At 42.2% G+C, this 14,224-nt stretch overlaps 1 protein-coding gene across 1 annotated transcript in view; it reads right to left on the bottom strand.

Annotated features, from left to right (window-relative positions):
- Positions 1-14,224, bottom strand: part of LOC125398997 (complement C5) — a 100,316-nt gene that overhangs the window by 32,609 nt on the left and 53,483 nt on the right. The window contains exons 20-25 of the mRNA XM_087899686.1: positions 13,576-13,715; positions 9,713-9,940; positions 8,389-8,449; positions 2,203-2,292; positions 518-730; positions 23-98 (exon numbers count right to left, since the gene is read on the bottom strand). Coding sequence (XP_087755812.1) covers positions 23-98; positions 518-730; positions 2,203-2,292; positions 8,389-8,449; positions 9,713-9,940; positions 13,576-13,715 — 808 coding nt within the window. The remainder of the gene's footprint in view (positions 1-22; positions 99-517; positions 731-2,202; positions 2,293-8,388; positions 8,450-9,712; positions 9,941-13,575; positions 13,716-14,224) is intronic.

Raw genomic sequence — 14,224 nt, 5'->3', positions numbered from 1 at the left:
ATGAGAGAAGTCCACTACTCACCAGGTACTGGCACTTCCCTCCTTCCACATGCTGTAAGAATAGTCTCTGTTTCTGTAGGACGAGATGCTCACCAGCCCTAAGGAGGACCAGAAAAAAGAGCACAGTGCTCCACTTACAGGAGTGCTGGGTCAGTCCAGGGGGTGAGCCCTCCTGGGTGTGAGCGGCTCTTGTGGGTTCTGTGGCCAGTATTCCCAGTTTCTCATAGGAAGTGTGTGAACTACTCAAGTTGGGGATCAAAGCGAATGTTCTGCTCCCACTCAAAGAGGGAGGGAGCAATCCTCTGGAGGATTCTGGAAAGCAGGGGTCCTGCATCTCAGCCAGGCATTTCATGAGTTAAGCCAGAATGCCTCAGAAAGAGTTTATCACATGACTTTTTTTGTTGCTAAAATTCTTTTATAGCTAGTCTTATATGTATGATTCACGGTAATTTAAATATTTCAGGAAATAAAATACTGGCTTTAAATCTGTAAGATGACATATAAAACTTTTTTTTACCTTCTTTTATTTTTTTCTGCAGACTCTGTTTTCTAGCTAAGGAATCAGGATAGAAAATGTTCCAGTGGCTTCCTGCTTCCAGGTAATGGAAGACATAGAATACCGGGACAACACTCATGATCTCTGCCTCCGCGCTCCCCCTGGGCAGGTGGGTTAGGATATCGATGCCTTCCTTACTCAGAACTGCGGACAGGAACTCCCCTATAAGCAGTCCTGAAACACAAAGAGACCCAAGTAGACACAACCATTTTTTATCAGCTTCCAACAGTGTGCTCTGAAGAGGAAATGACCACGGTCTCACTTCTTCCCAGTTTATCCTGGAAATGGTGGGAGAAAGCTGGATTTTATTGGGAACATGGGCTTTTGGTGGAAGGCAGAGTAATACAGTGAGCACATGGCTGCACGGTCAGGTGCAGACATTGTAAACCATCCTGACTGATCCTCAAGTGAAGGACAAAGAACCTGAAGAGGAAAGGCGTTGACTTCTGGATCCAGAGCAACGCTGTGCAAACTTGGGCAGATCAGTTTCTTATGTATCTAACATCAGTTTTGCACACGGTCAGAAAGGCCCTTTCTAGTGCCGATGTTCTGGGATTTCAGCGTTTGATCTGAGAGGAAATGTAGCCAGGATGTTCTGTGGTGTCGGTGACGTAGAGAGAGACACCCAGGGGAAATCCAGCAAGGATTCCCCAGTGCGAACACCCTGGAGGGCAGAGAATCCCTGTCCCTCCATCTGCTGAAACCTAATGCACAGAGGTGATGGTGTTGGAAGGTGGGGTTTTTCTGGAATGCGTGGGAGAGTCCTTCACCCCACTTTGACATTTTGCCCTTCTACCCTTAGCTGTGTGAGGATGCCACAATGAGACAATGGCTGGAAACGCAGGGAGCAGGCCTTGCCAGGCACTTCATTGCCTTGATCACCAGAATGTAAGGACGAAGAACCTGTCCTTTATTACACAGACTTTGATATCTCGTTATAGCTGCACAAATGGGCCAAGCAACTGATATTAAGAAGGAGAGCTGGTGCCCTGGGCTGTTTGTAGGTCACAAAGTCTTCAATGGGGCAGGACTGGCTGCTAGACTGTGGGAAGTTAGGTGTTGAACTAACTAGAGAAGTCACTGGGATAGGACCCCCCTGTCAGAGGAGAAGAGCTGCCAACCAAAGCTGGTGAAGAGTTGGAAAGTAATCAAGTGTTTGAAGATGAGGACAGTGGAAGACAAGGTTCTATCAAAAGCCAATTTATGTGTGTAGATGAAGAAAAATAAAGAATAATCATGAATATATTTGATTTTGGTTTGAAACACCCAGTTAAAAAAATAAAAATGAGATTTATAATCAGACTGAGGTGGCACATGCCTTTAATTCTAGAATTTGGGAGGTGGAGGCAGGTGGATCTCTGTGAGTTCAGGGCCAGTCTGGTCTACAGAGTGACTTCCAAAGACAACCAGGGCTACACAGAGAAATAGTCTCAAAATCCAAGGCGGGGGGAGATTTGGTCCTGAGTTGCTCACACTGGCCAATGCCTTACTATGCCGAACTTCAGTTTCTGACCACCCTCCTTCTCCACACCCCTACCCCCCGCTCCAGGACAGAGATAATACGTGAGCACCACCACACTGGGACTTCATGCACACCAGGCAGCCACTCTACCAACTGAGCCTCATCTCTGGCCCATAAAATTTACCTTTTACACTCAAAATCCTTTTGACATCAGTTTTGGGTACCAAATCTAATGGTATCCTGTATGGGAATTCCTTTCGTCTGTTAGCAATACCTGTAATAATAATAATAATTAATAAAACATATTTGTCCAGAGTTCTTAAGGGAAAGAACTATTATTAGATTATATATCTACTAACAAAGAAAATTTCAAAATAAAACACATTTATAATAACAACATTAAAGTTTTAGAAAGAGAAAAAATGGTGAAGGATTTTCATCAAACCCTAGACTTGTAGAATCTCCTTAAACAAAACACTAAATTTGATGCAAGATTCCTGGTCTTTATAGGGCATGAATTAAATAGGTTATTTCATCATTGCCCTCTAGAAAGAGGCAGCATGTCCAAATAACTGACACATAATTGTGGGTTGTCTGCACACTAGCTCCTCTGGGAAGTACAACCAAACATTTTTCCTGCTTTCCCACCGAGCCGGACAGAAACAGTTTTCTCTATACTCACAACTCCATGGTTTCAGATTGCCAGTGTCAGAGAATTTTAAATTATAGACTCTCCTTATTGACTGTAAAAAATTGTGCATTTTAGTGATTAACACCGAGACTCATGACTGTTCCAAGTGCTAAGAGAATTGACTGTAGGTGCAGGTCAGTGGTGGGACATCTATACTCACCCCAGCTCCTATTTCAGGGAAGAGGGGGAATAGAGAATGCAAGAGCCAGAAGAAAGGGAGAGTCCTGTGACATGGAGAGAGAGAGAGAGAGAAAGAGAGAGCTGGGACATGGAGAGAGGGAGAGCTGTGACATGGTTTCTTCTGACACTGACATGCTTGTTGAATGTATGAACTCAGAGCAGCTATGGTAATCTGCTCTAGATCAAATTAGTTAAATATTTTAGCATGGATAAGGGAGGGGACCCAGAGGCTGGCTGTTCAGCCATTTCCTCCTTTATCAAAACATTCCATCCTGCAGAGACTCTCTTTAAGTAGGAAAGTACACTCATAAGAGCTTCAGGAAGTCCATGAAAATGACCAGACTTACTAGGCCACTACCTGCCAAAAGAAGCCTACAAAGAAGACTGCAACAAGACCAGATGGTTGGAGAAGAACATGGAAGAAGCAGAAACCAGGTGAGCTGTTTGGAAGAGGTTTAGACTGACTGAGACACTTGGAAAGGCACCAACCTGCTGAGCTGTGCCGTGTGTGCCAGCTGTGGTGAACTCTTACCCCTGATAGGCTGTCAGAGCTGGGCAAATACACAGCATATGGCAACTGATAACTCAGATGTCAGCCCACCAGAGGAGTGACTCTGATGGACGTTAATCCTGTCCAGGTAAGGCCTGGAAGACTCTGGAAACTGTTGTTTCACTTTTGCTAAAGCATCTTGCTGTCTCCCCAATACCTGCATTGCAGTGTGTAATCTCATGTGATGTGTATATGTAATCTCAGGATTATGTCTCAATCTTGTAGGCACATATATCTGTGGATGGTCAGAAAGATGACTTTTCATTTACCTGTATAATTTTGATATATAGAAAATATACTAAGACATATTTCATAACTAGATCCATCTATTCTATGAGTGTAGACACTTAAAAGCCTGCCTTGTTCTTTTGCTCAGACTAACTGCACACAATTAGCTCACTTTCACTTCAGAGCAAGTTCAAACTGGACTAAAGGCTTTGTGTAAATGGATCATAAGTTTAAAACCTTACCGCTATGCTCAAGGTCCAGAGTTGCAAATGTCAAACCAAAGTTGTTACACAAAGCACCCTAAGAAAAGCATGCCAATTCTTCGCTTGTCAAGCCTGCTGACAATAGACCTATGTCTCAAAGTTGGTCACTGGGCACTGTGTCCCCCTGGTCTGGTTACAGTCTTACATCTGTAACCTTGGAATCTTGTGTTGCCATGGAAATGACTCAGCTCCCTATCCTACGAATGTGCTTTTGACTAATGAGAGGTAAATCTTGTAATTTTTTTTATAACTTCAAGGCTTCTGTAAGAAGATATTTAGGCTAGAGGAAAGGAAGTCAGGAGGAATTAGAAAGAGGACAGGAGAAGTAGAACAGAGGCAGAACAATAAAGGGACAGATTCAGAAAAGCATGTGCGAGAGAGTTCATTCACCCTCAGAAAAAGTCATTTTCTCTTGCTGTTGTGTCCATTCTGAACCCTGAAGAGAGTCTTGGGGCTGGACCCCAAAGACTTTTGTTAAGGGTGGACGTCGGTGATGCAGTTGTCTGTGAGTCATTTCTGCTCCTGTCAGCAACTCATCATCCATATTCCTGTAAGTAACTCCAATAAACTCATTGACTCACCAAATTGGATTTTGGTGGTATCCATACTTTGGTCTGAGGTGGGTTACCTATTGTGGATTAGTAGATTTGTGTGTTGTGTGTGTGTGTGTGTGTGTGTGTGTGTGAGAGAGAGAGAGAGAGAGCGAGAGCGAGAGAGCGCATGTATATGTGTGTGTGTGTGAGAGAGAGAGAGTCACCCAGGGAAGGTTTTGTCACATAACAGGTCTACCTATTCCTGAGAAGCTATTGGCAACTGATGGCTACTAAGGGAGGAAGCATCAGTTCTTGCTCTATTTTTTTTTTTTTTGGTTTCTCAAGACAGGCTTTGTGTGTGTGTGTGTAGTTCTGGCTGTTCTGGAACTCACTCTGTAGACCAGGCTGACCTTGAACTCAGAGACCTGCCTGCCTCTGCCTCTTGAGTGGAGGGAGATTAAGCTGGGAGTAGAGACTAGCTATGATCAAGATATATTGTAGACATGTGTGACAATTTCAAAGGGTAAATAAAAATATTATTAACACATGCTGCCACCCTCAAAACATGATTCTTCTTATCACTGTGCTGACAGAGAGTCAAGCTTCAACTAAACTAACTAAATGCAGGGCTACACTGCATACTCACAGGAGTCCTGTATACAAGGTCTAGTTTTATTGTTTCAGTTTTGTACAGGGATAGTACAGGTGGTGCCATGATCCAGGTTGAGGAAGGCTTACTGCAAGGCTCACCAAAGTTACTGTAGTGAGAATCCAGCTCTAGTGAGAACCAGCACAAGCACTTTGCAGCAAGTACTTTGGCAAGAGGACTATGAATAAATTTATGCTATGAATAAATCCTGAGATCTCATCAATGAGCTGCATGGATTTGGCAAAGATATAGGAATGTTCCTAAAAAAAAAATTCTCTGTCATTTAAGCCTTGATGAAACATGAAGATGCTGTGTTAAAATTAGTCAGTGAAGGCGTTTAGGAAACTTGAGGTAAGGGTGTCAGAGCATGGAGGTGACAGGATTGGCATGCATGTGACACCAAGCAAGGCACAGCCTTTCTCTGCTGCACTTACTCATTAGTTACAGAGGGTAATGATGTTTTCAAAGGGTTTTTTTTGAGGGTAAAAAAATCATGCAGACAGAGAAGCTGAATACATTGACACTGTAACAATTTAAGAAGGGCTATAGTAGTCTGTCTAGCTGGAAACAGTTGTTAGGAGAACCTATTCTTTCAGAAGCATGCCTGGACTTAGCCCAGGAGTCAGTTCAAAATGTTTGAGAAGCTCTTGCTTTGAGAAGATTCTCAGCTGAAGGAAAGAAGAGACCCAGAGCAGCGAAGAAAGGATTTTCTAAGTGACCGTCTCACTGTGGTGTTCCAAAGGGTGCTTGTGAGTTAATTACAACATGGTTAGCTGTGAGGTGTTGTCTGGACAGAGGCTTCCTCAGTAAATACATGTTACTGTGATGATGAGTATTAGGGGGATTTATTACTATAACTAGGTTTATTAGTCTAACTAGGCTGAGATGTGTCACATTTGTTTATGTTGCGGAATATACTTTAACTGTGTGAAGGTTGCTACATCTGTTTCTGCTGCCTTTGTTAATGATGTAAAGATGTGTTACATTTGTTTGTGCTGCATTTGTTTAATTAAGTAAAGATGTGCTGCATTTATTTCACCTTGACTGCCTAAGGCACCTACCTGATTGATCTAATAGAAGGCTGAATGGCCATAGCTAGGCAGGAGAGAGATAGGTGGGGCTGGTGGGCATACAGAATAAATAGGAGTGGAGAGAAGAGGAGAAGGAGGAGGAAGGAATGAGGGAGAAAGAGAGGGACAGAAGCAAGGCAGCTGTCAGCCAGATGCTAGAAGCAGTGAAAGTAGATAAACAGAAGGAAAGAAAGGTAAAAAGCCCTGAGGCAAAATGTAGAAGAGAAACAGGTTAAGTTATAAGAGCTATCAAGAAACGAGCCTAAGGTAAAGGTGAGTATTTATAACTCATAGTAAGTCTCCGCATCATGATTTGGGAGCTGGGTGGTGGCCCGAAAAGAAAAAAACCTGACACACTGTTGCAATGTGTTTGTCCTGAGTGCTCAGTGAGTTGAGTTAAGAGGTCTGCTTGGCCCCAAGCACACAGATTGTGCCCAGGGAGAGCAGTGCTATAACAAGCCGACGTGGCTGATTCTGCACACTGGGCACTCGGAAAAGTGATGTTTTAAGTTACATAAAATTACACTTTAATCTCCCATGCTCTTGGGTAGGTAGAATTAACATAGTAAAAATGGCAGTCTTACCAAAAGCAATCTACAGATTCAATGCAATGCCCACCAAAATCCCAACAAAATTCTTCACAGACCTCGAAAGAATGGTACTCAACTTCATACGGAAAAACAAAAAACCCAGATTAGCTGAAACAATCCTGTACAATAAAGGAACTTCTTTTACAGAGCTTCAGTACTGAAAACATCCTGGTATTGGCATAAAAACAAACAGGAGGACCAATGGAACCGAATAGAAGACCCGGATATCAATCCACACACCTACAAACACATAATTTTTGACAAAGAAGCAAAAAACTATAAAACCAAAAAAGAAAGCATATTCAACAAATGATGCTGACATAATTGGATATCAATATGTAGAAAAATGAAAATGAATCCATATCTGTCCTCATGCACAAAACTGAAGTCCAAATGGATCAAAGACCTCAACATAAAACCAACCCCACTGAACCTCATAGAGGAGAAAGTGGGAAGTACTCTTGAATGCATTAGCACAGGAGACCACTTCCTAAATATAACCCCAGTAGCACAGACACTGAGAGAAACAATTAATAATGGAACCTCCTGAAACTGAGAAGCTTCTGTAAAACAAAGGACACGGTCAACAAGAGAAAACAGCATACTACAGACTGAGAAAAGATCTTCATCAACCCCACATCGGACAGAGGATTGATCTCCAAAATATTCAAAGAACTCAAGAAACGGGTCATCAAAAGAACAAATAATCCAATAAAAAATGGGGTACAAACCTAAACAGAGAACTCTCAACAGAGGAATCTAAAATGGCTGAAAGACACGTAAGGAAAATTTTAACACCCTTAGCCTGCAGAGAAATGCAAATCAAAACAACTCTCAGATTCCATCTTACACCTGTTTGAATGGCCAAGATCAAAAATATTGGTGACAACTTATGCTGGAGAGGATGTGGGGTAAGAGGAACACTCCTCTATTGCTGGTGGGAGTGCACACGGGTACAGCCACTTTGGAAATCAGTATGGCGATTTCTCAGAAAATTAGGAAACAATCTACCTCAAAACCCAGCAATACTGCTGTTGGGTATATACCCAAAGGAAGCTCAGTCGTACCCCAAGGACATGTGCTCAACTATGTTCATAGTAGCATTGTTCATAATAGTGAGAACCTGGAATTAACCTAGATGCCCCTCAACTGAAGAACGGATAAAGAATATGTAGTACATTTACACAATGGAGTATTATTCAGCGTTAAAAAATAACGACATCTTGAAATTTGCAGACATATAGATGTATTTAGAAAAAACATATTGAACAAGGTAACACAGACCAAGAAAGGCAAATATCATATGTACTCACTCATAAGTGAATTTTAGACATAAAGCAAAGAAAAACCAGCCTACAGTTCACAACCCTAGACAACCTAGACAGTAAGGAGGACCCTAAGAGAGGTATACATGGATCTACATAGAAGGAGAAAAAGACAAGATCTCCTGAGTAAATTGGGAGCATGGGGGTCACAGGATGGGGTAGAAGGGGAAAGGGAGGGAGGGGAGCAGAGAAAATGTATAGCTCAATAAAAACAATAAAAAAGGAAAGAAATTACACTTCAATGTCTACTTCTGAAATAAAACACATAAAAACCAAAATAATTTTTCCTACCATAAATTCCCCTGGGGTCGAGCGTCACGCCAGCATAGCTTTCTCTTTTGATCCCTTCTGGCTAAAGTGGAAGCAGAAAACATTCTGTTAAGAGCGTGGTTACATTTATAAGACCTGAATTCCTGGAGTCAAGTTGCTCTGGACCACTTTGCCAATTAAAACAAACAAACAAAAAACATTAAGAAACTTCTTTTCCGAAAAGACAAAGTTGATACAAACGCTTCCTTGTGAGGAAAAGATTCCGGCTATGTGAATGTTGGTCAGAGTGAACACTTAAACGGATGCTTGTATAGGTCGGATAATTTGTCTAAATGCTTTGTATATATCAACTCATTCAGTCCCTATGAACCTCTGTGAGGAAGGTGCTGTCATGGCTCCCAATGACAGACAAGAAAGCCAGTGCAGAACTCAGTAATTTCAACCCGGAAACGCTGCTAGGAAGCTTGGAGCCAGGATTGAAAAATCGAGAAGCCTGCTCCAGCTCCGAGTGTGAAACAGAGGTTCTCATGACAGACGGGACACGGAGAAGTCAGCCCGGCTTTTCTTTTCAGCAAGGGCTCATCAAGTTGCCCTTGGTGGCTTCAAACTTGCCTTAGCCTTCTCAGTGGATGGGATTACAGACATAAGCCACCGTGCCAACTGAATACATGTTTGCTGAAGTTAATGGCACAGAACCCAAAGCATGAAGGCGCAAAAAGGCCTGCGAGGACGGTAACTAGTGTGACACTCGACGAGAACAATGTTCCATCCTAAATTAGAAAATCTAATTGTAGGATCTCAATGGTAGGAAGACACTCAGCTGGTGTCAGGGTCACCAATGCTGAGGCATTGTTTCCACTCTTTCTGCCCGCTTATTCATTTATGAAGTGGAAAATCTCCACGCTGCAGGGTCTTTAAATGCATGTGTGCGGTCTATTACTGATTTACATTTGGTATCCAGCCTGGCACCTTGCACGTGGATTTCAAGGTGACAGAAACGATACACAGAAGATGTGTATCAAATAGCAAAACTTGGGAATCTCTGGACTTGGGGATTTATTGCTGACTTTTCTTTTTTTTGGTGGATTTTTGGTATTCTTATTTTCTACAGTAAGCAGGTGTTATTCTTCTGTTTGATAATTTTAAGTGTAATTTCAGATTAATGTAAAAATTACAAGAAGAGTGCCAAAAATGTGGGAGAGCATCTGTCAGATTCCCCAACTGTTTCTGTGTTCTGATTATGTCATTGTTTCTCTCCCTTGCTTCTGGCCCCAATCATAATTATTGACACAAATTGTTGAGAGCTTGTCCCTCAGAAAATTTAAAAGAACATCGTTTTCCTTACCACTACCCGTAATGTTTTCACTAAGATTTCTCTTCCAAAAGAAGTCTCTAGTGAGAAGTTGATGGAGTGGAGTCCAATTTCCAGAGGAAGCAGGCTGAAGGTCACCAAGTGACTGGAGGAGCCCTCGATACTCTGGCGTGCACATCTGGAGGACTTGGAGCCCTGGTGTCTACCAGTTGAGCCCCCTGACGTGCAGATTCCCTCCGCGGCAGACATTCTGACACAGAACTGAAACACAGCAGGAGGAGAACTGTATCAGGACACCTCCTCATTAAACCACACTTGACGAAAAAGCAAAATGTAAGTGTGCCCCAAATCATGCTGGTCTGGCCCACTCTCCCCTGGTTTGTTAGCACTGTCTGGTTCCAAGGCAGAAGAAGACTCCTTTTAGGTTTCTGACAGGTACACAAGCTGCCATGGGTCATAGCAATGTCCCGGGTGGCTGAAGACTCAGTGCTAGAACGGCTGCATCTTTCTCAGGGCGCTGCCCTCTCAGTTATGCCACAGCTGCTGCATTCTTCGCCCTCTCCTACAGTCTGTGTTTTGGGCAGTGGGAGCCTTGGGTTTAGCTGTTCAGAGTCTTACCTTTACCTCAGCCTTTGACTCCAGCTCATGCAAAGACTCACCTAGTAGACAGCCAACTCCATTCCTAATCCTATTGACTTCCCACTTGTGCCCACTTGTCTTTTAGTTACAATAAAAACACACTCTGGAAAGACAGGTTCAAACCCGGGCTATCCTTTTATGAACAGTGAAAGGAAACGGATTGTGTGAGTCCTCTCATTTCCTGGTAACAGTATCTGTTGATTTCTGGCTCAAAGATGAATATATATATTCAATTTAATGAACTGATAGAATCAAGAACTATGCCTGAGGAATACAATCCATAACTTCCAGAACCAAGCAGGTGAGCACGAGGGAAAGCACTGTTTTGTTGTTGTTTGGGACATGCAAAAATGAGAGGGAATCAATAGATGATTTTGTGGGACTCCCCCCAAACGTCAAAACCCTTTTGCCCCTTGGATGTATTTTTGGGACAGTGCCAACCATGGTGGATGGGGGAGGAGTCAGAGGAGATGATGGGTCAAGGATTCCCCAGCATAGCAGGTGTCGAGCAGAGAAGCATGCAATACAAGTTCATTTTAAAGACCCATAAAAATCCAGGCATGACGTCATGAGACTCTGATGCCAGCACTAGAGAGGCTGGCCCAGGAAGACCCTAACTTTGAGTCCAGTCTGAGTCTTGCAGACAGTTCCAGGCTAGCCTGAACTACATATTGAGACCTTGTGTCGTACAACAACAAAACAACCAAACAAAAAGACCTAATCCAGATAATAATAACTACAATAAATCCTTGTGGTACGTTGAAATTAGGAAAGAATTTTTGAACCTGATGGTCAATATGGGTAAAAAGCTACATGCAGCAGTAGTTCTGATTTCGGTGATTGCCACGAGGCTAAGACCAGCCATGAACTCAAGACGGCTGAAGGACAAGGGACCCTCGGAAGATGGGGTGACACCAGGATGGGACTTGCTGTCTTTTTGACTGAGAGTGGGTTCCATTAGTGCTTTGAGTTGAATAAATCCCCAGTAGAAACCTTCCACCTTGCTGGCTCAGGGAACCAGAGGGCAGAGTGAGGACGTACGTCACCGTGGCTGAGAAGAGAAGACGGTCACGTACGCTCTGTACTCAAACCCTGCTGACCCTTGACCTACACACAGCAAGTATCCCAGCTAAGGCTAAAGGGACTGAACAGGGGCTCCAGAGTCTGGGATGACAGCTGTCCAATGTCTGCTAAAATATGTAAACAAACCCAAACATTCTTCAGAGGACCAGAACAGAACCTAGAATCTCCACATAACTTCAGTTAACAAGGTTGCAGGTCTGATCCAGAATTACTAGTCATTAGGGCACAGGACGACAGTCACACTATGAGAGGGAAAGGGACGGCGTTAGCCCTGAACCACGATGTACTTGTTTTGATGTGGCGGGCACACTGGCGAGGTAAAGATTCGATACAGCTGGTGCTGCCATAACCTTCACAGCTCAGTTGTGTCGCCATTTATCACAGTGACTTTGGCTGCCTGTGCTGTGGCCGTGTAGGATTGGGCAGCTAGGATAGAGAGCAATCATAGAAAACAATCTGATTACAGACTCCAGTGTTTTAAATAAAAGTATGTTGATACGAGGATAATAAAATTGATTATATCTTTATTTTCTCAATTTTTGATGTATAAAAATGATTGGAATTTATTTAGAATGGAATTTCTGCTGAGCCCACTATTATTTCTAGGAAAAGATACTCATAGTCATTAGACTGACAGAAAGCATTTGCTTTTCTTCACAAAATTCTAGTTTTAAAGATTTCTTTTATTTTTGACTGTGTATCTGTGTGTGGTGTACACAGTTGAATGCAGATGCCTGCAATCCAGAGAGCTGGAGGCACAGCTGCTGGGTGCCTCCCCATGTGGGTTCTGGGAACGGGAATCAGGTCTTCTGGAAGAGAACACCACACTCCTGGTGGTGGAGACATTTCTCTACCCCACCCCTTTTAGGGACTTTAAAAATGTGTAACATACTATTTTATTTCTAAAAATTTGTAGCATGCTTTTAAAAAATCAATTATATACTATTAATATTTGTAATGATCGCTGAATACAAAATTAGTTTCTCTTAGAGTCTTAAAATGAGGAGTTTTAAAATATTTTTGTTGTTTATAAATATATTTGCATCAAAATATAACAAGATGATCAATAGAAAAAATCCAAGTATAAGCATAAAGTGTAAGTGATTAGAATAAAATTGAATTAAAAGAGAAAAAGAAATGATGCAATAACTTATTTGAATATTTAAAAATACATTACTTTGCTATTTAGAGTCCACTATGCATTTTCAAATGATGTAATAGTCTTATTTCAAATACTGATGTGTTTTTTAAATATTTAAAATTATTTAAAAAGTTATAGGTGGTATCTTTTAAAAGCTCATAATGAAAGGTTTTATATGCCAATTTGAAAGTGTGCCAATGGAATGCATTGCTTCTTTAAAAATGTTAGAGGGACCACTGACACACTCAGTCCTAAGAATAAAATTAGAAATTTAAGAAGATAGTTTGATTTGTGAACAGTGTTGGGTTTTCATCTAAGTCTTGTGATTTTGATGAAACCTGCCAGCCTATTGTGTAGTTAGTGGTAGAGATGCCCTACAGAGAAAAGACAAATGGGAAGGTTCCCCATGGCTGGAGGTTTTCACTGTTCGGATCCTGAGTGAGGGAGGCTTGTGGGGGTTGCTGTACTTTTAGGCAGTGTGGTTATATGATGATTCATGAGTAGCTTGTACAAGGGGGAAAGTAAAGACATAGCAGTCTGGAGGATAATAGAAAAGGTCTTGAGTCAACCCGTTGTTGGGGGTTTCTATGGGGTTCAGACTTGCTATGGAAATAGTGGCAATGCTTAGCAAAGTGGCAAGGAGGCTATGAGTGGAGGGGAGGTGTTGAAATCAAGATTTCAGAGAGGATAATGAGATATACAAGGAGAAGATGCAGCACAGGAGGAGAGGGCTGCTAGCATCGCGGGGACTAGGAACCCGATGAACCGTGTGTGAACTCCCCTCTGTGAAACTCAGAGTCTCAGTCACCTTCTGGGCGGCAGATGAGATCACCTGGCTGTGTTCTAGCCCTTCCTCCTTTCTGCCCTGCTTCACATGCCAAAGTGTAGGACATTTTCTAGGACAGCACTCAATGCCTGTGCTTATTGGAGTTGTGTGTGTGTGTGTGTGTGTATGTGTGTATTTTAATGACACCCTCAGACAACTAGAGAGCATTTTCTTTCTCTGTTATTCTAATAGCGTATCACAACTCACCATTGTCCCCGAAGTCCTGTAATTGTAAACAGTTCCTTTCAACTGGATCTGCTCCCCTCGTACAACAGAATATGGTATGTTCATCTCCAGAAAGACATCTTTGAGCACTTTTGCCTTGAGTGTATCAGCAACACATATACCTTTAGCCCAAAGGGAAAGCAAGGTATGAACACATTAGGGAATTCTTATCATACTTCATTGGTACTAAAATGTGTCAAAATAATATTCCATTTGTTTGCCAAATATTTAATTCTATTTAAAATATGAGAATGCTTATTAGTTAGAGTACCAAATCTTTTCGGATATTTATTGACAGGTCCATTGAATGACTATAAAACTTTGATTGTGGAGACTAAGAGTTTTGTGGAGACAAGAGTGTGAGACAAACAAGACTAACCCAGAAGTTATTTGTGTGACTGTGTTAAGTCAGCCAAGGGACATCAGCCCAAGAGAGGACAGAGCTTTATTTCTAACTCTTCCCAAGTTCCCACTGCTGTCAAAAGCAAAGGAAAGGAGGGATTTGATCACAGCCCTGTAACCAGCAGCTCGTAGAAGAGCAGAGGAAATTCAGTAGTTTGACTGGTATAGCTACATCGAAGTCTTTTGAAAAGAAAGAAAATTAAAAGTTTGCCTTTTATATCCTGGGCAA

This window comes from Myodes glareolus, chromosome 21 (assembly GCF_982192425.1).
Source record: "Myodes glareolus chromosome 21, mMyoGla1.1, whole genome shotgun sequence".
Taxonomy (NCBI): domain Eukaryota; kingdom Metazoa; phylum Chordata; class Mammalia; order Rodentia; family Cricetidae; genus Myodes; species Myodes glareolus.
Note: the sequence above shows the minus strand (reverse complement) of the source record. Positions and strands in the feature narration are given on the sequence as shown.